Here is a 26,476-nt window from a genome sequence, read left to right on the forward strand (position 1 = left end):
TGAACATATTTTCCTTTACGGAGGATCATTGCATAATATTATTATAATAAATTCTAATTAATTATTTCTTAACAAACATTTCATTTAAGAAATATTATACGACAAATATATAATTGTAGAATTTCAATCGTTTAAAATAACATTAACCAATTATAAAAATGTATAAAACCTTAAAAAATATATAAAATACAATATAAAAAGTATAACATACGCGAAATGTAGAAAACATATTTCATAAAAAATTATACAAGATGTAGTGTTAATTTTGTAAACAGTTTATTTAAATATATCAACAATATTTTACATAGTACAAATTTTATATTCTTTTTTGTAAATATACTTCAGGGAATATTAAAAATAAAACTGTTTTTTTTTAAAAAAACATTCTACATTCGTTTGGAATTGGAATTCTACTTCTAGTGTTTTTAAGACTTAGAACGTCTCAAATTGGCGCTTAGATTTATCTTTAGGCAAGAAATCGTACTTACTTACTTCTGATTTGATTCTTTGCGATTTAGAATTGCTAAATATGTCTCAACACTTAGCTTGGTGTCATTATCCATTATACTCATGATGGGACTAAATCACTGGCTACAATAGTTTCAATGGTGTATTTGCGGGATGCTCTGGTCATACTTTACTCAACAGTAATTTACCAGACTTTACAAAAATGTAACACTGTTTCCAAATACTTAACATATTTCTTTACTCATTTTAGATTGTAAGGTACGAATATGTCTTAATCAATGCTGAACGCGCATCAAAATATGCCAAACAAGTGAACACGGTATTTTGGCTATCTATAAATATGTAAGAGGTCCATCAAAATTGAATTTAAAAAACGTAATATCTGTATACAATTTAATTTTAAAATAATATAATCAACCTGTATATGAAAAAGAAAAATTATGGAACCCATATTAGGCATACAATTATATAACATAAAAAGGAAATAATCATGAAAAAGAAAAGATAAATAAAAAAATACATACAAGGTTTAGATAGCGCAGTCGAGTAGCTGCCTAAAATTGAAAATAAATACCCAGAATCTAAACAAATAATAAAAAAAAAACATAATAAAATACCTTGTAAGTTAACAACCTGATGAGTATTATGACAGGTAATTATGCACGTACGACGTCATCGAAAATACAATGTGCGAGAGAGATAGTTAGACGCTCCCACTACCTACCCACTATCGTGCCAATATTTAAATTACCCATTTTTCTAGCAATTTGTAATATGCTTCTCACAAATTATTTGCTGTAACACATAAAATATTGATCGAAATCAAATAATAGGAACTGATCATCACGCCGTGATCTTAGTGCAATGGAAGCCTGTGAACTTTAAATGATTTTATAAGAGGTATTTCTTAGATAGAAAAGTTTCCAATCTTACTTGAATAGGAAAGAAATTCGGTCTACACCTATGCTATAATAAAGTAAACAAGCTTCGGCAGTCTTAACCAATAGGACAATTTAAATAGTTATTAATTTAAAACATATCTTGATTTATTTCGAAAGGCTGTATGTAAATTATATCCAACAGTATTAAGTGACAATACTTCAACATTACAAAATAGAAACTACTGAACATTTGATGAAACTTTCACTTATAGATAGCCAAGATTCTCTATTTATCGGGATGATATCCCAGCGCCAGTTCCTGTGGGAGATGACAAACTTCGTAAGCATTCAGACTCGACTACTAAATAGATTATAATTATAGTTATTTATCCGTGATCCTCAATTCCGCTAGTTCCTTCTCCTCGTCGACTTCGTCTTCATCGTCTGAACCGTGCACGGAAGCGGCGGGCGTTGTACCTCCTGCAATATCGATATGTCGATAAGTTGACACATCACTATTTATACATGTTGGTTGCTTAATGATAATTTTTTTTAAAAGATTCAATGTACCAAGTGAGAGTATTTAAACAATTTCAGCAGGTTTTTATATCGATAATTTTAGACGAAGTTGGGAACCTATAGAGTATAAATCATAAATAAGGCGAACATGTCGCTTATCTGATGATACTTCAGTGAATAAACTCTATCAACACCACCCATGACGAAATATATATCACTACACTGCACTCGTCACACAATGTCACAATTCCGAATAATAGGAATATCTAAATAGTGTAATAAAAAATCTTAACAAGAAACACAAACACAATAAAAACTCCCACCACCAATTTGCGACAATATACCTAAATCATAGAGGTGGATAAAAATGTATGATGTGCCTAAAATTCGATAAATACAAGTATCGATAAAACATGACCTTTTTTAGCAGCTCAGAATGACAATAATCAACTCATATGGGCATACGTTTTGATTAAAGTACAAAGCAACAAGGTTAAAAATCGAATTACAAAGTTCAATACCATTAAAATTACAGTTCTCGTAAAAATGTCCCTGTAATCCAATTATGTCGATAAATATTAATACGAAATTTCGACGGCGCTTTTTTTAAGAGTAACCACATAGAACCACGCAAAATATCGATACTACTAGTGATAACAAACCTCGATAAATCTCAAGTGTCGACAAACACAATAAACGTGATTTTAAACCTCGATGAAACCAACACTATATCGATGAAAACTTCTCTAAATGTCGATGAAATCACACGATACTACACTACTGCCCGGCCCTGCGCTAACTACGTGCAGTATAAACAGTATAGACCTCGCTAAAACAACTCCGAAGTGCGTGTGCAACTGTATTCGAGTGATGCCCAAGTTAAAGGCGGCCATCTTTTCCAACGCGGCGGCGCTTCGCTCGTTTAAAAACACGATCACTACGCCACCTGCCGAAATCGTGCACTTGTGTTACTAACTCATCGTTTTTAAACTACATGTAAACTTTTTTGAAAATTATATGATTTTTTTTATGAATCATTGATGGTTGTGATGACGTATGCAATGATTTTGAAGTGAATTAGGATTTTTTTATGAATGGAATGTGATACGACGTATCGGAATACAAAAAGCCTTAAAATCATATATATTAAGTTCAGAGAGGTTGGAATTTGTGATTTATGAACACAATCGAATTGACATTATTAACAAAAACAAAAGGGCGGATATCCCCTAATATATATTTTTTAACAAGTACACGTTTCCGACAAATGGGCGAGCATTGAATAATATTACTCTGTATCATAATTATTTAATAAATCAATAAAAAATATGATTACAACCCTAAACAATTTCTACCATAACCTTTTAATTTTACAGATGGCAACCCTTATGATCATCAAACGTATTTGAATCACACCTATTCCTCCGCGGCTTCGGCGCAGTCGTTCAGTTTGGCGATCAGTTGGTCGATCTGTTCGGCGACTGCCTCGTTCAACGGCTCTAGGAAGCTTTCGTTCGGCGTTCGGTAATTCTCGTGTTCGGATTCGGCGAAATTCGGCTTCTCGAAGCTGACTTCTATGCCACCGTCATCTCCATCATCAGTCAAATCGAGTATTTCGAGCGATTTTTGTACGTCGAGCGTCGCCTTTCTGCCTTCCTCGCCGTTAGTTTGGACCTGTTCGTCTTTTGTCTCTTTCTCTTGCTCCTCGCGGTATGAGGCGGCGAGGTGGCTTGTTTCGTGGTGACGAACTATATTTATATAATTGATGTAGAGTACACATGCTATATCAACTACGATTTAAAAACCTATTGTAAAACTATACAGTCTACGCCGGCGCGGTGAATGCATCTTTGGGCATGATATCTTTACCCCAAAATCGAATTATACACACTATAAAAATGTTTAATTTTAGCGCATGACGAATAATGCTTTCCTTTATGAATTAAGTTTTACAACTTACCAATTATTCAAATTTATTTATACCAAAAATGTTATAAATTGCCTTAAAATCTTAGCCAATCTAATATAGATAGTTAAAGCCTCAATTTGGGCCTCCGACAATCAAGTCAATACAAGACACATTACCAAATCCACGTCACATAGCGGTTGTGACGGTACTAATGCTAGTAATTGAGGACACTTACTGGAATGCGTGGGGCTGGGCGGTTCAGATATGGGCCTGGGGTAGTTGAAGCGCTTCTCCAACTCCTGGTCCATGTGGTCCACGTAGTCAGGGTACACGATCTTCAGCGCCTGCGCACGGGCTTGCCGGTAGTACTGGAATGTAGAAGCATTTTAGTGTATGGGTACTGGCAGACAATTATTGAAATTTTAGAGCGAAAGATAATAGCAATAAAAAAATATTAAAGAAGGGTTGTTTGCCTACTGACAAGTACTACGAAAACCTAATTGCATGAAAATAATTGAAAAAAAAAATCGTGCAAATTAAAAATTGCACGAAATTTCTCAAGATGAATGTACGTAACGAAATAGTTTTTAAGGCAGGCTATGGAGATTTTTTCTATATCGTTAGTTGTTTGTTACGATTTTAGAAACTATTTCGTAACATACATTTATTTTGAGAAACACTTGCAAAAGAATAAATGTAATGTTTGTTATTTTTCTTTATATTACATACACTTTATAATACTAATAAACTATCGCTATCGATATTGTTTTCAGTTTAGAAGGATGATATTAATTATAAGTTTTTTCTAAGTTCCGGTATAGCATATTAGCTACATTGATTCCATTCAAAGACGTTACTGACTAACAGAGGCGGCTCGTGAAATTTTTTTGATGGGGGCTCACAAAAAAATAATTGAAAAACTAGAGCTTACTATTTATTTTATTTGTATATCTTATCTTTTCATACTGTTTAAGAAAAAATATACTGTATTGTTCCATTTTAACACAAAATATCGCGCACAAACTATTTTTCAAAACTAATTTAAAAAAAACAGCGAATTAACTGACGAAGTCGACGAGCTTGCTTGAAGTTGTTTGTATACATAAGAACGACAACTGCGCATACGTAGCATATCCCCTCGGCGCGCGCACGGCACGGCTGGCGGAACGACAACTGAGTGACGCGTGAGCGGCGCTCCAGATTACACTAATTTCTCATACGATATTTTTTGTTTCACGCGTCAGCCCGAGTCGATTTCTCTCATTCGCACTCATTGAATACAGTACTAAGAGTCGTACTAAACTTCGTTTCATAGGAGCACAATCGCTGGCGCTCCACTCGTTACAAATTGACGCTACATGTACCTATATAGGTAATATAATAGACTTTTTATAGGCATAGTAAAATATAAAGAATGTAATGTAAGGATCTTATGTATTATAAATATATATAAATTAGCTAAGTATGTAATTTTCGTGGGAGTGCACTGCACCAGCGCTCTTTCGGATGAGCCGCCTCTGCTGACTAAAGTTCTGTATGAAATAAGTAAAAAGCTCACAATGCCCAAATTCCTCCAGTCCATGAGATCAGAGAGACGTTCAGTTCTGTTCCTTTGGATGATACGCTGCCGCCGAGTTAGTCTAGAACAAACACATATTACTTGACGATTTGGCAAATATATGGTAGAAAAATAGAGAAGTGTTGCTAGTCAAATACGGTAGAATGGTAGAAAATGTAGTTAAAATGGATGGAAAACGTAATTCCTAGTGATAAGGTTCAATCACAAAAGCTATAGTTTAATAGAGAGTTGTTACACTGGTGTAATTAATTTTTACGAGTGCACCAACGAGATACACATTTTTTTACCGTTTTTTTTCGCTAGTCGATATTATTTTCATTTACGCTTCCCAGGAAAGTGTTTTGGGGTTCATTCATATTGATACTTCAGTGGAAGGGTTACTGAGGTTTTCTAGTTGCTGTATTTGTTCTTTCCTCTCATTTTAATATATTGTGGTATTTTTTTATTGTAATGTAAAGATTCTTTTTCATTCTTTTGAATGCTACGAAAAAGTAAATATTTAAACAGTATTTTAATGTACTTACTTGGTGAAATCAAACATGTACTGCGCGAGCTGTTGCACGGACCCCTCTAGCGATATGTACCGCCGGTCCACCACGTAGATGCCGTAAGACATTGGATCGGCTATGTGCTCTTGCATAAAACACCCGAAACCTAGAGAAAAAAATGGTTTAAGTATTTTTTTATAAATTAAACAAAAGTTTGTTTTTACAGATAAGCATAAACAATACGATTGCCGTAGCTAAGAGCAAAAAAACTGTTTTTTTTTATAGGTAGGTCCATCATTAACGCCACTGACCCTTCTCCCAATATTCTATAAATTTTCCTCCCACTATGGCCTCATACACTAAGTTGCTCCTTGCCACATACCTGAGAGGTTGGTGGTGATGCTGGGGATGCCCATGACGGTGCACTCCGCGGGCGTGTACCCCCAGGGCTCGTAGTAGGAGGGGAACACGCCGAGGTGGCAGCCGCGCACGAACTCCTCGTAGTCCAGACCGAACAGAGGGTTCGTGGACGTCAAGAACTCGGGGTGGAAGATTACCTGCAGGCCACAATGTTATAGTTTTATACAATACAGTAACTCCATAATTTTTTTGCAGCTTTTCTTTGTCCTGTTGGTGCAGCTATTAGGCAATACCGAGAGCACAACCAACCACTTGCTACCGGAAAATGAACACTCGTGACGGAAGCTCCTGTTTTCAGTGGGTGCCGGATATATTTGTACGCAACTACATACCGGCCGTACATGTTGAGAAACTTCTCATAATGACACATTGTTATTGTGTATGGATTGTGTAGCAGAAGGTCCAGGATTCGATTCCGAGAATGAACCAATCGAAACAAAGAATTTGTAAGCATCTAAAAAAAACTCTGTACTGATTGGTTCGTTTTTTAGATAGATCGAAAACGAAGGACTGAGATAGTTTATTGAAAATGGCGATTGGTGACAGTCAGTCGTAAAAACTAAATCGTTTCTGCTGCATACTCGTAAAGAGTATTGCTCCGATCAACATTACAGTAAAATGAAGATTGGAAAATAATAAAAAAAATCATATACCTTAACTTTGTCGTTAACTGTGTTAAAGAGCTGACATCTCCTGATGGAATTCAGAACCGGATCAGTCCAATCGTCCACCTTCAAGGAAAATATTAGTCATACATGTAATTATACATTATAATTATTTATTTATTAAGGAACAAACAGTCACACGACAACATTATGTCAAAATTATGTAATTTTGTTACAGCAGTTTAATTGGATAAATATGTATTAGATCTATTGGACTTTTCTACTCAGCATCAGCCCGGAATCTGGAATTTGTACCCAATAAATATTAATGAAATAAAAAGAAAAAAAAAATAAAAATAATAAATATGAATGAAAGAATGTAAAAGAAACGGAAAATTCCGTAACTATTTCGTTACGTTCATTTATTTTAAGAAATTCCATATAAATTTTTAATATTATTACCTACAAATTGCTCGCCACTAACCCGGTGATACTTGGAGTAATAATCCTCAAAGTGACACACTCACCTCACCTAAACCACATTCAGAATATTATAAGTAGAATGAACGAATGAGTGAATGACTCACGATATTGTGCGTGGTGATGGGCGGCAGGCCGTCCCTCTGCAGCGCGTAGATGCACCTCTTGAGGCGGACCGTGTCGTCCTTGTGGAGCAGGTCCGACGCGTCAGGCAGGTGACCTCTGATTGGATAAGGTTTAATTTACAATACGAAGTGTCTGAAAAGTACCTCTGGATAAAGTTTAACTCAGTATGAGGTGTCCAAAAACTACATACATACTACAACTTCATATGCAGCATGAATGAGTGTCACCATAAGGACGTCATAATTGACATTTTACACATTTTTAAGTCCGGTAATTGCCTTTCAAATGTGAAACGATGTTTTTTATATTAATGTATAGCATAATATTAGATTACTTTTAAATCCTAGTCTGCCTTATGGATAATAGTAGCAATGAGAGAGGAGAATCATAGATAGCATTAGAGAAAAAACCAGTGGTATAGTGCATTGCAGAGCCATTCATGCAGTAGAAAATCTGTCAAATAACGGTATTAGCACACTGTGACGTCACCAAATATCACCGGCCATAACGCAGCGTGCGTGAGAAAGAGATAGAGCAATAACCTGTCCACGCCCCCCATAATATTTCAAATATAAATAACTGTTTTATTTTTCAATCAGTATGGATGCTGTTTTCACAGATTTTATTTATTATTCTTTTCTGTTACATATAAAATAATGTACAAAATCAAAAACAGGAAACTACCGTTTTGGCTGTAGGGATTTCCAGAAACATGATATTTGCCACTAGCCTCTGAAAATATGAATTTGACTTATCCACTGACCTGAGAGCGGCGATAGCCTAGTTGGTTGTGGAACGGACCGCCGAGACTAATGTCCGCAGGTTCAAAACCCAAGGGCACACACCTCTGACTTTTCTAAAAATATATCTGTATTCTTTGTGAATTATCGCTTGCTTTGACAGTGAAGGAAAATGTGAGAAAACCTGCATACCTGAGAAGTTCTCTATACGAATTTCTAATGTGTGTGAAGTCTACCAACCCGCACTAGGCCAGCGTGGTGGACTAAGGCCTAATCCCTCTCAATAGTAGAGGAGGCCCGTTCCCAACCGTGGGACAGTATATAATACATAGCTGATATTATTTACTGACCTGAGGCATATGTCGTACATCCGCTTGCCGACCTTCTGCTGTATGTCGTGTATGGTGTCCCGCAGCGCCTTGGTGACGGCGTGGCCGCGCAGACTCTCCACGTTGAAGTTGTTCGTCTTCGCCGGGAAGATCAGGAACGCTATCACCGTCATCTCGGAACCTGACGACTGGGGAGTGTTGTAAGGTTAGGGAACAGTATAACATCATCACGCCTTTACCACCTTTTTCAATGGTAGGCAGACTTGTAGCGTCCACATTTATTCTCATGTAATTCGTACCCCGGTAATTCGAACCCGAGATCCCCAGACCCGTACCGCAGTACAACAATGCCAGCAAGAAGAAATAACATATAAGACGGTTAGTATGAGAAATAGCTATATGAGGAAGATAATCAATTTTAAAAGTCGCGTGACCTAGGAAATGCTTACGTATAGCAAAATTGCTGGTAGAAGACAAATAGAAAGGTAGCCATGTATACCTTTAAATAGTGGTTAAGTCGTGCCAACGCCTCGATGAATATATCCGCGCCCTTGTTCCCGAACTCGTAGCGGCCCGCGATGAAGAAATACAACGTCTTGTCTAAATCGAAGTTGAAGTGACTGGAAAAAAAAAGTAAGAAAATAAAAAAATATCTTCAAAAAATATCCAAGAACCTAAAAATTTTCCTAAACTTACAAAAAAAATTTTTTTTATTGTCCATGTGTTTACCATTTCCCCTCGTCTCTTATCCTTGTAAATAAAAAAAAAAATGGGATAATAAAAGCAAGGCCGCAGCAGTTCTTATTCTGATGAAGATCATGTAATATGAGGTCTTACCTTATTACAAAAAGCCTCACCCATAAAAATGTCCCCTGGTGAACTCGTTGATCTTCTCCTTGGCGAGGGCGTGCAGGTTCTGGAACTCGTGGAGTGCGGAGAACTTCTTCACGTTGAGCCCGTTGGGGGTGATGATGTCCGGCTTGCGCTTCAGCAGGTGCTCGGCTTCGTAACCTGCAGCAAAGACGTTTAGTAATCTGGTAAAAGGCAACATACTAAATGGCTACCAGATATCAGAATTACCACTAATGTTATTGAGTTAATAGTGCGTTCTCTACTACTACGTTTTTTTATTGCTTTGAATGACGAGACGAGTTTGCCGTTTGCCTGATTGTAAGCGATACGACCGCCTATAAACAGTAGAAACTCCATCCAATACCTTGAATTACAAAGTATTGTTTGGTATTCCACTGCGCTCGCCAGACATGACATGTTAAGTCGCTACTTTATCGCTCTATCATCTAAATGTTGACAATAACTCCAATGTAGTCCCAGAATTAAAGTAAAGGAATGGGAGTAACAAGCCCCCATTAAATGTGGCAAAAAACACGACACGAAAGTTCGTGACGTTATGATTGGTGGAGAGACGAACACGTGATTCGCGTTGATCTCCCGACCAATCACAATCGACCCAATTGAACGAAACGGGGCTAGACGAATACGTGATTCGCTCTGGCGTCTCGACCAATCACAATCATCCCAATTAAACGTCACGGAGCTTCGTGTCGTGTGTGTTGTGGTCCAGTATGTTGCGGAGTACCTGTGATGTCGGAGACGGTGGTGAAGATGTGCGTCATGTGCGCGGCGGCACGCTCCATGCAGTAGCGGTGGTATATCTGCCTCTTACCCGCCTCCTCGTCCACAGAGAACTGCACACAAACATAATATCATCGATATATACGTACTACGTACTAGATTTGGCGATCATTCACGGTGTTCAACTGAATTGAACTGTCATCCATTCAAACTGATTTTCGTATGATATCAATATTGATGCTTGTGGTTGTGTATGAAGTGGCGCTCATAATATAAAAACGCGACTCTAAGTGCAAACCTGGATGTGAATAAAGAATATTAGTCAAGTAAGTAAAATTATTTGTTGTTCAAGTGAATAAATAGGTATACGTTGAAGTGACGTTTTGGTTGCCATTTTAGTTCAGATTTTGAACAAATAATTTACATGGACGTTCATGTCTATAGAATATACGTCAATGGATAATATAGTTTCGTTATTTTCTCATCTTTATCCCAAAACATAGTTACAGATATGCAATAAAAAGTAAGGGTCATTTATATTTTTGAAGTCAATGTAACTTATTACTAAAATCATAAATGCGTTGTAAAAAATGTTTGGATGTTTATTAGAAGTAATCGCCGAAACAGCTGAGTGGATTTGGATGAAATTTGGCACATGGATAGACCATGCCCTAGACAACACATAGACATATTATCCCGGTAATTTGATTCTAATAATGGGATTTGTTTAAACAGATGGCGCTAGTGGCGTTCAGGTGACATTATAAATCGCTACAGTGTTTTAGGAACTTTTGTATCGGGGTTTTTTAGAGTCTTTCTAACTACAAAATGAAGATAGGCAATCAGCTTAGCACATTATCCTATGTTTTGCGAGGCACAATAGTTCCCTCTAATGATTTCTTTCACAAACAACCCTATTCACAATATAAATAGAGTTTATTTATCTCTCAACGCCGACATACCTTATCTAAATTATTGTAGAAGTCTGTGTTGCCAGCGCACAGATATCTGCCGAGCAGCGTGGCGTGCGTCGTGAACACAGTGGCGACATCTACGTGACGAACTCTGCAACAAGTTACAGGTCATAAAATACAGATGGCGCTGTTAATAGTGCGTAACAGGCTCAATATTTATGATTACCCTCCACGTAAAATACGGATAATTTTGAAAATCTGTGGTAACTGATAAACTATTTTAAAATTGTTGGGTTATGACTATATTTAAATAAAATAGAGTAAGATTTCTTTAATTCATATTTATGAATTCCTACGCTAAACAAACTGTTTAATACATTTTTACACAGCAAAACAACAACGCCACATGGCGGAAATCAAAAGAAACAAAATACGTTTACAAGGACACCTTTAGATTTACAATATATATTAAATGTGTTTATAAAGACATTATACAAACCTTTACATTTATCTTTATTCAACAAAAATCCATTGGTTAGCAGGGCGTTCTTAACTACGTATATTTTATAGAATACTAGTTGACCTGACAGACGTTGTCCCGTGTTAACTATGAATTTGCAGCGCGCATTCTGTCAATCGCTGATAGTTATTTCAAACAATTGACCGTTATATAAAATTAATATTTTCGTTGAGTTTTCTGAAATTCTCTAATTTTCCGCGCAATTTTTTGATTTTTTCTTTCATAAGAACCTTCTCCTGACAATAACAAACACAACAACAAAAAATAGTGAAATCGGTCCAGCCGTTCACGCGAGACGACGAGACTAAGGGAATTAGGGATTCATTTTTATATATATAGATTACCTTCCGGGTAATATATGGATAATTGAGTGTATGCTTAGTGACTGATAAACTATTGTAAAATCCATTGCTCAGCAGGGCGTTCTACACTACGTATGTATTAGTATATTTTATAGTAGGAGCCGTACCTCAAGACAATGAGTCCGATGCCTGCCTGCCACTCGTGGAAATGGCACACGACGCGCGGCGGCGTGTCGCTGTAGCCCTCGGCCGCATTTCTGAACTGCAACAAGCATGTACATAGTCTAGCATTTTTATATTGCCTTAGTAGACAACGAGCATGCGGTCCGCCTGACGGTAAGCAGCATCCGCCGCCCATGGACTAAAGCAATGCCAGGGCACAGTCAAACAGTTGCTAACTGGGATATAGTATATGTTAGGTACATATACTATGGGAGATAGTATTTTTTCCTAATGGTAACAGTGTTGATTAAATATGTAGTGGCAGACCGAACATATGGCTATTGAGTTTCGTTAAATTGTACTGTAATTGTATTGTTGAGAATGGCGACGTAATTTCTAGATTTTGTAGAAATTGATAGTTTTGATGTCGGCCAAAAAGGACCCAAAAGGAATAAACACACTAGTATCACGAGTACAAATATGGCCTAAGCGAAATAATACGGGGTCAATAATAACCCACACGAAATTACTCGAGGTCAATTATAACCCACCAGAACTAACTCGGGGTCAATTATAACCCACACGAAATAACTCGGGGTCAATTATGACCCAATCACTTACCTCAGTGACGAATTGCGCCACCATGAAGCCGAGGATGACCGCGTCATTGGCCTCTACGTCCAGGTGCGGGATGCCCAGCGAGCAAGTGTCCCACAGCTCCTGCTTGTACGCGTCCAGTTGCCATGCGCCGGAGCCGATGTCGAACAGGATGATTTGGGGGTTGCCGTCCACTAGCCACGTGCCTGTGTGGAGCTGGAAAGAAAGTTTAGTGGTAGGTACTGTTGTACAAACAAAATTAACCTAACTTATTCTATATGACCCCTTAAGTAGGCAATATTGTACTGATATTATAAACGCGAAATTTCGTAGAGATATATATTTGAAAGAAGTAAACATAGAAATTACTAAACGAATTTACATGAAAATTAGTACACAATCTTATAGTTACGATCGAGTCCTTAATTATAATAGTCCTTTTTACCGCAGAAAAAGAACATAATAGAATTTTCTGCTCCGACAAGGGTGTTTGACGTGGGCGCAGCCGCGAGCAATAACTTGTAATAAATAATATAAATTGTAAAGTATTTTATGACGTAGGATCTGTAAAAATGATAAGCTACAATTTAAAAAACTGTTATGACTAATACTCGTTTTCCCTGTAAATATTAAGTACTATGTCCAGATTTTTTCCTGTTTATTGAAGTGTAAATAAAAATCCTTTTACGCAATTGTTTATACAATTTACAAATATTTGGGTATATTGTAAATGCGGGAATTTCGATTCCTAACATACCAATTATTATTACTTTTTTTAATTTACTTGTCCCGGTATAATAATTCCAACATCCGTATTAAATGCCTTCAGACATCCCGTCAGTTTCGACCCATTGCGAAAACCAACCTTATATCCTTGACTTCGCATGGCGTTGACGGCGGCGGTGAGGGGCGAGTTGGGAGGGAACTCCGCCTCCTCCACTTCGGTGCGGGCGCACTGCTCTTTGTACGGACCTGCGAAACAGACATAAGTAATTACACAAAGACGTTAGGTATCAGTGGATGGACTTTACAATTTTTAAGGCGTCTGCACATCGCTCGTTTTAAGGTGTTTTTTTTTTTTTTATGCCAGGGTAAGCAGATGAGCTAGCGCGCCGCGTGATGGTAAACGGCCACAGCTGTTCATGGACTCGACCATGCCAGGGACACAGACAAGCCGCTGCCAAAAAAAGCCTGCCTCTCGCTGTGCAATACAGGCTTGAAAGTACAGCCGGTATACTTCCAACTCAGCATACTTTAGACGGTTGTCGAGAGATACGAAATATTATCAACATTATATTTGGACTAAACGTACTTAACAGGCCCGGTGTCCTCACGTATATTTGTTTTATATGTGCCGGGCAAAGATGCCCCACTGCACGTGATCGTAAGTGGAGTGAGGTCTATAGAATGTCGACTGACGAAAGATCCCTCGGCAGTCGTCACAATTATGCCGGCCTGGTAGAACCGGATATGCACAGGCTGAACCCGAAACGCGACACACTTATGTGGGCCACTAGGGAGCCACTGAGAGCTAACTAATATCTGAAGAAAGTAAACGCTATGCTGTACTCACCAAGCAGACAGTAATTTTCACCCATTTCCTCAGTGGACACATACGCCTTCGACCTTATCACAGTGTAAATGCCACCAACTGAAAAAAAAAATTGAAGATTGATGTATTTTTTGCTAGTATCAACATCGTCTATTGCAGGGATGGCGAACCAATAGCACGCGTGGCATTTGTGGCACGTGACAAAAAAAACGGGCACGCGAATAATATGCCATACAAAAACATAGTTAGATCATAAAAAGGACCTTCTGATAGATAAAACTGGTCCTTGATGTCACATTTTGTTATGAATAATGGCTCGTTTATGCTGATGTCGGACGGAGGTCCGACATCAGCATCTGGGTGACACCTCCTGGGTGGACACCCAGGAGGTGGACTGATGAACTCTAAGAGTCGAAGAAGGTAGCTGAAATCTTTGGCGAAGGCGCATGTTCAGTAGTGAACATCTTACGGCTGATGATAATGATGAGGATGATGATGATGATGATGCTGATGATGATTATGATGATGCTGATGATGATTATGATGATGCTGATGATGATTATGATGATGAATGGCACGTTAACAATTAAAAGTTTGTCATCCCTGGTCTAGTGATTTACCACTCTAATGAAGTTGTCGCAATTCACTTTACGTATATTGCATACACGATTTGGTTTAATTTTTACAACTGACCGCTACACTGACGTCAATTTTCTTTAAGCATCCAATACGAGGGAATTATATTAGAAAAACGTACACAAATGTGGCCACATCTGGGTTTCGAACCTACTTGCTTTTGACACACGCATTTATAGTCTTACTAATATACTTGAAATTCGAAAATCAGAGGTGTGTTGACTTTTGAACTTGCAGATCTTCGTCTGGGCAGTCCGTTCCAAACCCAACTAGACTACCGCGCATTTCGCGTAAGCGTCGTGCTAAGCTCAAAAGCGGTATCTCAAAAAAAAAAAACAAAATCTTGATTTTTATGTCGTCATATAGCTTAAAGAAATACCTATTTAATGAACTTACACAAATAATGGTATCTTGTACAGAACTAGTTAAAAAAACCTTAAAAAGTTTTTCTGTCTCAGTTTTACATACAAAACCATATTTACAAAACTTGGACTATCTCGAAATAAGGTTTTAAGGTTAATATGGCATCAGAAATGTATTTCCTAATACCATCAGGGCATCACGATGGCAACAAGTAGATATAAATAAAATAAGAGTGCGAAACCAAACATGATAGGCCTATAGTTATGGTTTGAGATTTTCCCGTCCTCACACACACCACTACAACTCCTATAAGCCAGGATCAGCAGTGGCACGCATTTTCTGATACCGAGCGGTGAATCTCGGCGAGTCTCAGGGAACACTAGTCTTTCTTTATACCGAAATGAACTTAATCCAATAGAAAAACAGGCAGAAGTTAGAAATATTAATTGTCCACTTCCCTCCATAGCAATGCTAGAGACAAAATAATGAATTAAGGAGGCATTTTAACCTCATGCATAGGGACGTTTACATCTAGATAAGCCAGTTGTAAAGCACCACGGATAAAAAATAAATCAAAGGTTCACATCGCATGAGCTGTTTAGCTTTATTATAGTTATGACTTAGTTAATTTATTATAATTTGAAACCGGAAGTAAAATATAATATTTTTTCTTGAAAACTCCGTTGATTCACGCAGTTTGTTGCAGAAAAATACCGGTATGGCTGAGCACCTGCACTCTTCGATACTATTTATCACAAATGTTACCAAGACTTTCATTCAATATTTCTCAAGTAGCTTGTATACTACAAGCTGCTTCAATGAGTACTTGAATCGACTTATATTGACATTAGCTGATTATATCGCAGATTTGTCTAGAAGTTTAGTTTTATCATACCATCTGTGGACTTTTCGATATTACTATACTTTTTCATTCATTCCAGCGTGATGGACTAAGGTCAAATCCCTCTCAGTAGTAGGGGAGGCCCGTGTCCAACAGTGGGACGGTATATACATTGCTGATATTATTATACTCCCACTAACAAAATAACATGAGAGAATTTAAAATTATGAACAAATATAAGAACTAATAATAAACAACAATGTAGATAGAAGGAAAAACAGAAAAAAATAATCAGCTGATAAACTTCCAAGATCATCATCATCAATAGAAAATCATTTGTTCAAAAATATGCCAGAAGTACATTATTCAAAATGCTTGCTCTTGTCTATTATAATTTAAACTGTCAACTTTTAATCTACCATTTATCTATATTAAGGTAGTTCATGTCCTCACATCACGGGAAACTGTCTTCTAAGATACCCTTTTCTATATTACGGAAATCATCATTAAAACAATGAAAAACATCAACATATCTGCACACTAACTACACAATATCTAGACCACCTGATCCCCCTAAGAAAACGTTTAAATCCAGGTCACATAAACTAGTATGGCCAGTTAAGACAACAAACGCACGGCGGTTGGGCAGAAACAATAAAATCTAGGGTTTCATCTTGCAGCCCGCCTTGGCGCCTGCGATCTGGGACGTGACTGCACCGCCTTACGTAACGCAGCATGGACAAAAGTAAAACGATGCACTTTTTGATTAAGCGGGTTGACGAACTTTGAAGGCAAATATGTTATGGAGGGAAACATTTAACACGTTTTGTGGTATGTCTGAAGTTTCTATTACACTTTGTTCTCTGGTGTTATTGACCATATTTTGAAAATGATCTCATAATTAAGAACTAAATTATCCCAAACTGTTTCAGACCAGAATGGCCTTTCACGCGGGTGCGAGTAGAAGTTAATATTGTAATCTAATTCAGTAACCATGCTATCAATAATAAAATTTAAAGATTTTGGAACTTGATTGAGGAATATTCCAAACTGACGTATGTGCTTTCTCTCTGGTAGATAGCTGATATTGCACGCGCAATACGTCGACGCTACGTCATTGTAACCCGATGCGATTAGTTTGTGCAGGCCAGTCGATACTGTGTCCACGATTATATTATAAATTAGTTGAGTTATCGCTTTATAGACCAAACGATAAAGATTAATATAAAACCGCTCAGAATCTATACTCTCTTTATAAGTTCAAATATAATTAATAGAAATAGGAAAAACAAATCCTTGTGCTAGAGCAGCATATTTTTTTATTTATATTAAATTATAATTTTTATATTGTAATGTATCTCTATCTCTTTCTTACACCCGTACCGTAATGGCCACTTGCGTCACGTTTTACTGTGTTCATCTTTTTATTGTTTTTAGACAGTTGCGCTTTCTAATATTTTTTTCTGTTATATTGATTGCGTATTTGGTTGATATACATTTTTGATAAAGGTATAAAAAGGAGTAATTTACTCTATTATGAGGCATTTTAAGACATAACGTCTGGGATCTTGACCGCAGACACCGCTTTGCGGTGGCATTCAGTGTTTTGTAATTGTAAGTACTGCGCGTTGTTGCTAGTTGCTACTGTTCGTAGGTGGACACTAATTCAGGTACTCTTCAGGGGCCTTATTCTCTATCCCGCACGTTATTTTAACAGTGCGTAACAAGCACGTAACACAACGCATCATGTTTAGGACTATAGAAATTTGGCTTACAGAATACCATTCCACGCACATTTCTCGAAGATAACATGACACGGTCGCGTTACGCGTTTACACTATCATACAGAATAAGGGCCCTGATGGTAAATAAAATTTTAAATTCTTTGGGTTTCGCAGCGAACTGACGGTTATTTCGGTTCGAAAACATCGGCCTTCCAACCAAAACCTCATGGTCCCTATTATCAGCGCATTGTAGATGCCAGTCCTTCAAACACCCTCAAATTTCCTATAGAGAACTTCTCAGGTATGCAAGTTGCCTTACGATATTTTCCTTTATCATGAAAGCAAGTGATAATTCACAAATAATACACACATAATTTTAGAAAAATCAGAGGTGAGTACCGTTGGGATTTGAACATGTGGACACTCGTCTCGGCAGTCCGTTCCACACCCAACTAGGCTATCGCTTTTTACGATATTGCTTACCTTTATTAGCTGCCTCCCATGCTGTCTCGAAGGTCCATCTGTTCTCATCGCTTGCCGCCTGCCCCCTGTCCATGAACGACATGAGATCATGCGTCGAATCCGCCCGGTAGAACCGGCGTGACGTCCTGTCGCGCGACATGTTGCCTGCAACAAAACAATGAGGACAAATAAATGAGGGTATTCAGAATTTTTTGCCCTCAAGACGTTACCACTTTAACGGACTGTATACAAATTAGTAATTACGTTATTATGAGCAGTGACAGCAGGCTAGAGTGAAGCTTAGAACGGAAGATTTTAGGAACGCCAAATAACTAGAAAAATTTTAGATGTCGGCAAATGTGCAATCTGCCATTGATCATGAGGAGTTATAGACAGAATATAGTCGTCACAAAATATAGATTTCCTTGAAAAAATTATTTACGTTTACAGGCTTTTACTAATACAACTTTTTTTCGCTTTTTCGTCTGCGTTAACTTTCTTAAAGGAATAAATATCAAAGGAGAGACGTTACACATATCACAAGGGTACGGCAGGAAGAAAAAATGCAGATATTTAAAAAAAAATGAATACATATCAGAGGTCAAAAAAACTCGTCAAACTTCCTATTGGACGTTTGAAAGACGTATTTGCACTAAAAATATTTGAGAAAAAACGCACAAGTACGTAATCCATTGCATAACACTCATTTACGTGCTGGCGTGCGTCCAAAACGACGCAATTTATTTACCGTACTACGTAAATGACAAGCCAACAATTATTTTACGTCCATGCCCTTCCCACTCTTATGTTTAGTTGGCACAACACAGTTACAAGCACGTCAATGAATGATGAAGTCAGGATGTCCAGGTCCAAAGCTTATATACGCTGACCAAGACCAAGGAAAACATTACTCGAGACTTGAAATGATAGTGGAGATAGCCTATAACCTTGGTAATACTTAAAGCAGGAGCTAAAAATCACGTCGGATGAAAATTCGGAACCTCTCGAACCCTCACCTCACTTTTGGGCTCGGAATAAGGCCACAAACATTTGTTGTGCTGTCGTTATCACTTCTTGCTTGTGAAAACGCCTAGGCTTTTGCTTCTACACTAGGAATAGACATGGTATACCGAATAATAATTTCTTATGTTTACGTGAATGTTAGACATTGAAATAAAATTATTTTTCGGGTTTTATCGCTGTTTTTTATACTATAATTTTCTCCCAACGTTTCGAGGATTTTGGAGCTAAAATCACAACTACTACATACATATATACATAACATCACGCATTTATCCCCGAAGGGGTATGCAGAGGCGCAACTAGGGCACCCACTTTTCGCCAAGTATGTTCCGTCCCATGATGTGATAGGGGGCGAGCCTATCGCCATATAGGGCACAAATTCCAGACTCCGGGCTGATACTGAGCAGAAAAACCCAAATATCACTTTGCCCGACCCGGGATTCAAACCCAGGACCTCAGAACGCTATTGTACCGGACATGCAATACAACTACGCCACCAAGGCAGTCACAACTACTAAGGTCCAATATTTAATTCTATTGCACACATCTCTAACTTTTCTTGAAAAAAAATAGGGGAACCGAAAGATCCCCGAAAGACTTTTGAAGGGTGGTGAACTTTACGAAATCAGTCCAGCATTAAAGACCAAAATACTGAACCCTCATCACATTTAGTACATTTTGAAACTTATTTCATTGTTTCTCAATAATTTGCGGTTCCACCAAAAAATATACAGAAACATTCATCGATATGTTAAATGCAATGGCGAAATGGTAATTATTAGCATCAGCTTCCGTCTAGGCTCTCTACCACGCGACTAACCCTTATCTAATCGTTATCAGCTGGTAACAACACATTACCATCTGTTATCGGACAATGTTATCTTTATCTATTACAATGAACCTTAATAGTAACGCATTGTAGGGGGCACTAGGAAATTCGTTCAAGTACTGACCGACATTACGTCTTTCCCAAGAATTCTTATGAATAATTATATTTTTTTTCCTTACATAAGGTCCTCCAATAGTACACATTTCTGTGTTTACTGTTTTAGGAAAATGTTTGGATGTTTGATGTTTGTTAGGAGTAAACATACAAACACCTAAAGGGATTTTGATGATATTTAGCACACCGGTAGAACTTGTCCTAGATTAACATATTGGCTACTTTCTATCCTGTTATTTTACTACCATGGGAAATTATGGAATATCATAATCTGATTCCTTAAATAGATATCGCTGGCGTTGTTCACGTGGTGCTATGAGCTCTACTGTGATTTAGGAACTGTATGGGATATGACCGGTATGTGAAAAACTATATTTAATTTCCTATTAGGCACTATGTAGATTTTACAATAACGATCTGCCCTAGAAGAGATTTCTCAGGGAATGAAGTGAAGCAGGCAGCCATCTTTAAAAGTAAACGAAATCCTACTTCCTCGTATTTGTTTTACCAAATCCATATGAAGGTATTCATCCATATCAACTTTAAATAATAGCTTCAGAGGTTTAGGTTTTGTTCTATTTCACTCCTCCTCTCACCCAGGAGTTAGTAAAATCTATTAAATAAATTAGTACCTCACTTTCATTCCTAGGATCGATATTTCCATACAAAGTTTTGAACAAAATCGGTTCCGCGATTTAGTTTCTCTCCCACAGAATGTGTAGGAAGCCGGTCCTAGATTCTCCGGCTGAATGACACTGACTGTTGCCAACATGTATTATTATACAACATGTTATCACAAGTTCAAGATTACGAGCGTTTGTACTAAACCGTGTTATCGTGCCAATGGTGGGGAGATGATAGCGTGAGCCGTGACCTCTATCTTGTTTCATAGGCTTCGGAACACGCGAATCGTATTTTTAAATAAGGAACTCCATCTGCGTGAATGTATGATTTAAAATATTTATTTTGGCATAATCTCGCAAAATACGGGTACAAAAAAAAACGTGGCGGTGTTTATCAAATATTGATATTGTAATTGCAATCACGCAGGCCAGCAACATGCACATATTGTATTGAATGCGGAAAGAGACGAAATTGGTGCGTGAGGATGTTTGCTGCACTATAGTCCCTGCCTACCTCCTTGAGGTAAATGCGTGAGTGTATAAATTAGTGTCAATTCTTTCAAACAAGACGACGCGCAGGTCTTTTACAAACATCTTCAAAAAAGAAAGATGTTTTCAATTCAGTTTTTTATTGTAAGCATTGTATAATGGATACTAGCAACCATTCAAGTGATAAGCTCCTGCAATTCAAATTTCTAATTGGTGCTGCTAGTGTAAGGTTGTCTTGGAGCTTCACCCCTATGGGTTGGAGACAGAACACCACCACAGTTATCCTTGTCTATCGTAAACAGAACTAATGACATCTGATTAGGGATCATTGGCTTTAATATCCATCAAATCATCGATGTATTCAGTGACGTAGAATTGCCGCTCCAGGGCACCGGACGAGAGCAAAAAAACGTCATTAAAAAAACATGTCATGCGCGATATTGGACCAATCAGAACAATTTGTTTCTTTCTTACAGATAAGTTATTTTGGCTGGTTTATTTTTACCATTAACGCTAAGTTATTTATTGGGATAGTTTATTGGAAGCAACCGTAAACACATAAAGGAGGAGACGTGAATAATAAAATATAAAACAGACAGTAAATCCATACTTATAAATGCGAAAGTATCTGTCTGTCTATTAAGCTTTTACAGCTGAAATACTAAACCGATTGCGATCAAATTTGGTATGGTGATAGTTTGAGACTGGAAAGAGCATAGGATATTTTTTATCCCGGGAAAATATACGTTACTTTTATTGCAGAAACTCTTTTACGTAGACGTAGCCACGATCACGAGCTAGTTGTTTATAATTCCTTACGTAATGCTTTATCACTATTTAATTAATCATATTGTAAGTACACTATAATTCTTTTAATTAATAGATATTGACCACGAGAATGCTGATGTGATAGTCCAGTGGCGAGTGAAACGAACTGGTGACCGGAGTTCGCGTGTTCGTTCCCGCTCTTAATGCACGAATGTCTCCCGAAATTATATCGATGGTTAAAGGCTAATTGACATATTTTTGCGACACATCGTTCTTACATATTTAAAATTAGCACGTTTTTCTTGTTATGGTTGCATAGGCAAACACAAAGCCTCTTTATCAATATAATGTAAACTAGCCGCATAATAATATGTATATATTTGAATTACTGTATTTGGAATAAATAACAATTTACTACTATTACTAAGCGCTGTGTGCTAGCTTTATACGGTTGTCTTCTAACGTGTAATATATTATAGGAAGAATATAAGTTCTTATTCCACGCAAAACCTAGTTTACTTTCATGCTTACTCTGCAAGGGCGACTCGAAGCCCAAGTTTCTATGTTTTTAAAACTAGTTAAAAAAAATCGAAAACACATGTCGCTTAAGTTAATTAGCAATTAGCTTTTTAACCGTCTAGATGTTTTTGGTGTATTTTCACGAAACTGCCGCTCCCAGTAGACTGCAATCGGCGTCAAAAACAAAACTACGAATGTATGTAGAGTCGTACATTTATTTTGACGTTTGAAGCGGATCGTCAACCGCCAACTAAACTAAGCGTTTAGCTTAGCTCGCATAGTTGAGCCAGTTTTTTATACACGTGGCATAGTTTGCGGTGGACGCACATGTATGAAAAAATTTAGTTTACTTAACGGTGAGCAATCGACTTGATGCTAACGCTTACAGTGTAAAGCGATTTAGTTTGGAGTTTCGTATCTGTGCGGTGCGCCCAGTCACTAACCGCCGCAGCTACAGAAAAACTGTTTTTAAGAGACTATCCATTTAGATATTTATGTGTGCTTTTAATTGTAAAAGTTGTGTCGAAGCAGTTGAGGAAGAAATTTATATAACGTGGCTATATTGATAAAGATATATAATCAACACCTTACTGAATGCGAAAGTAAAGATATTTTTATATCTGTTAGTCAATCATGCATTAACGAAGGAACAGATTAGGATGAAATTTGGGAGACAGACCCACCGCGTTCTTGTTGATCACTTACCATTTTTCGCCTGGTTAAAGCCTAATTAAGTTATGCGATAATTTATCGCGATATAAATTTTTATACATATTATGAATCAGCACATTTTTCTGTGTTTTATCAACCTAGTTAATTTTATTTTTTCAAATAAAATGTCGCTTAAGACAAATCACCTTTCACCCATCGTTTTAATTTCGTTAAGGCCTCCTTTGACATTTTTTTCTAGGAAAACACTTTTACATACATAATTGCATAAGCTATTCTACCATACTTAAGGGAGAAAGATAAAACACAAATTATCCATATTATATACATAATAAAACACCAGAACCTGGTGTCTGTACAATAAAAGGAAAGTAATGAAAAAGGGGGTGCCTAAAAAGAGTAATAAAACACAATATACAATAAAAATGGACACCCTATAAAATATTACAATGATTTATATTTTCACTTTTTCAGCAGTTTTTGTCACAAATGTCTGTAGTTAAGTAAATTCAATGAAACTAAATTTCCCATAGAAATGTATCGAACGCCATGATTCCAAAAAATAGGTAAGAGACGATGCAGTCAGATTTTTTATCTATATGTTAGTGACAACATGTAGTAAGTAACAATTAATACTCATTATTGATGTTCATCAATGAATATTAAATGTGTAATGAATTATTTAATGAATTACAATACCACAGAATAAAACTTTCAAGTTGAATGAATTGACTCATGGGTGCTAGAAAACTAGAATTATGTATCTAGAAATATGAAGAAATCAATGTATCTTTGGATCAATTTTCTTTAGGCATAATTTTATGACATCATAGTTTTTTTTTATATACAGTGACGGTGTCATATACTGCTATTTTTTAATTTTGGTAACTAGAACCTAGTGGTGTATGGTTATAGTTGTACTGATAATAAAATTAATAAAGCGGACATATCTGATAAGTAGACAGAATGTTTGTTTACATTTTTAAAGCAGTGTTGACTGGAAGCAAGATTGGCTTTACATATTGCAAGGCTTCATAAAAAAAAGAAAAAGGTAACATGCTCTGTGGATTCGCAAGGATGGTGGCTTAATAAAATCCTGCAACTAAGTAATTGTGTTAAGTCCCTTATATAAGCACAAAGACCCTTTGTATAGCCCAAGGCCTCAGGTGGTTGGCTGCATCATGATGCAGCCGCATCGCCTTAAAGCCCGAACTGATTGTAAAATTCACTATAATATAGTACCTATTTACTCTTTATGACTGTGTAAACATTTACATATTGCCTCATCTGCTTCTACACTTGTTTTCATAAATGTTTATGAAAACATAGTATAATGATAGGCACTAAACACATTAAGTTTATGTTAATATTTTGATAAGATAAATAGATTAACTATATGGAATGTATTTATACACAGATATAATTGATAGCAAAATCCGTAATAGATTTTCCCATAACTCTGTTATTATTTTACTAGTTTAAACTGCCAATCCTGTCTTGTGCAAAATATATTATCCTATGAAAGAATATTGAACAAATCCCTGTACAAAGACCAGCCAGGTACACAGGACATATTATAGTGCACAAGGGTGTGTGCAATACACGGGTGCACTATCAGTTCCTTTGCTCTCATAGTCCGGTAAAATAGCAATCTGACATAACTGGAGAGAGATCAGACACAGGACAAAAATATTTAAATATAAGCCATCATCAGAATAGTTCATTATTTTTAATTATACTTGACAGGAAATTAATGAATGAATCAATTTGCAGATTTCTGAATTTTTTATTGTAAAACTTTATGCCAATGTTCTTAATTTTTTTTACCTTAAATATTCAATGAAGGAGGTAACAGATATTCTTACTTTGGTACTATCATGTTCATATTGATGGTGTTTATTATGAACATAAATAACTTGGCTGTATGATTGTTGGTATGATGCTTGGCATTATATCTTAAAACTTTTATTTATGGTTCTGCCAGCATATTATATTAGATAAAAGAATGTATTTCCTAGGATGAAATACAGTCTATGTGTAATTTCAACACATTAGTCTATTTGTATGTCTATTTCATCTAAATGCTTTCAAGTGGTTATGCATAATTGTCTTAGAAACAACTTTATAAAACTTTCACAATATACTTGGCATTTGATATAAAAATATACTACCTTAGCAATAAAAAAAGTGTAGGTACCCACTTATGAATAAAAGTTAGTTTTCAATTTGTACAAGGGGCAAGTAATATAAGTAGGAAATATTTTTATTGTTATTACTATAATTATAGGTATGTGTTATTAAAATTAACCTATGACCTTGCAAATATTGAATTCACATACAATGATAATTTACAAATACCTGCAGAATATTAATTATACTTTTATGATTTTGAACTTCAATTAATCAGTAAGCTTACCGGTTTATAAAACGATTAGCTATTATGATCGTTTTCTATGCACCATCAAACTTTAAAAGAAAAAAAAAACGAATGTTCCATTTTTGAATAAATTATCATATCATTGAATTTAAGTAGATAACTTTGTATTTTTAATATCAATAAATTATGTTGTAATGATGTTCCGAAAGTACTATAACACAACGCATTAGAGATACTATTTTTATCAACTTTACATGAATGAAATCATGTGAAAAAAACTAATATACTATCACTTACCTCAAAAGAAACCAAATGTACTATAGTGGACACTAAAATATACCGCAAAACACAGCAAAATCACATAAAAGTTCACTTATATCGCAACGTAAGGTTGTTTTATTCACAAAATACGTTTTTGGAAGTTATTTCAGAGTCCGGCATAATACATGCGTACGCGGGTACGGCATTCGAATGAAAATAAAATTAGTGACGAAATGTCAAATGCGCCCGACTGGGGTCACCTTGAAGTGACAGCCGGCTGGCAATAGGGTTGTTGAACACAAGTAACACACTTCGTAAACAAAGTTGAATTATTTATCACTGTGACATGAATATCACAAATGTCTGATACTGAATTTACGCCAGCCATATAAACTATCAATGAATATTATCAGATTAAAATAGAAACATTTATCGAAATTGAATGCTAATGATATAAAATAAATTTTATATTGGATCACTGTGATACACGAGCACTGAGACCACTAATATGAGTTCATTCCATAGTATTTTCTGTTACTTTTACATACTATTTTGTCTGTGACATATTCAAAGGATTGTCACTAGGCGATACTA

General features: G+C 36.5%; 1 protein-coding gene across 2 annotated transcripts; it reads right to left on the bottom strand.

Annotated features, from left to right (window-relative positions):
- Window positions 1–745: 745 nt before the first annotated feature.
- Window positions 746–26,155, bottom strand: LOC115446403 (glycogen [starch] synthase). Of its 2 annotated transcripts, XM_030173055.2 has the most exons (19): window positions 25,919–26,155; window positions 18,232–18,375; window positions 14,206–14,283; window positions 13,498–13,604; window positions 12,657–12,848; window positions 12,041–12,135; window positions 11,100–11,202; window positions 10,142–10,250; window positions 9,402–9,555; window positions 9,044–9,164; window positions 8,566–8,732; window positions 7,457–7,571; window positions 6,918–6,995; window positions 6,227–6,401; window positions 5,881–6,010; window positions 5,336–5,417; window positions 4,013–4,145; window positions 3,285–3,616; window positions 1,745–1,829 (listed from the first exon to the last, which is right to left on the bottom strand). In XM_030173055.2, exons 2-18 carry the CDS (start codon window positions 18,368–18,370, stop codon window positions 3,285–3,287), a joined length of 2,310 nt encoding a protein of 769 aa, XP_030028915.1. In that variant the 5' UTR covers window positions 18,371–18,375; window positions 25,919–26,155; the 3' UTR covers window positions 1,745–1,829. The 2 variants fall into 2 exon arrangements, with proteins under 2 accessions (XP_030028916.1, XP_030028915.1); XM_030173056.2 differs by lacking the exon at window positions 3,285–3,616 and having other exon boundaries at window positions 746–1,829.
- Window positions 26,156–26,476: the final 321 nt, after the last annotated feature.

The sequence above is a fragment of the Manduca sexta genome, chromosome 28 (assembly GCF_014839805.1).
Source record: "Manduca sexta isolate Smith_Timp_Sample1 chromosome 28, JHU_Msex_v1.0, whole genome shotgun sequence".
In the NCBI taxonomy this organism is placed as follows: Eukaryota; Metazoa; Arthropoda; class Insecta; order Lepidoptera; family Sphingidae; genus Manduca; species Manduca sexta.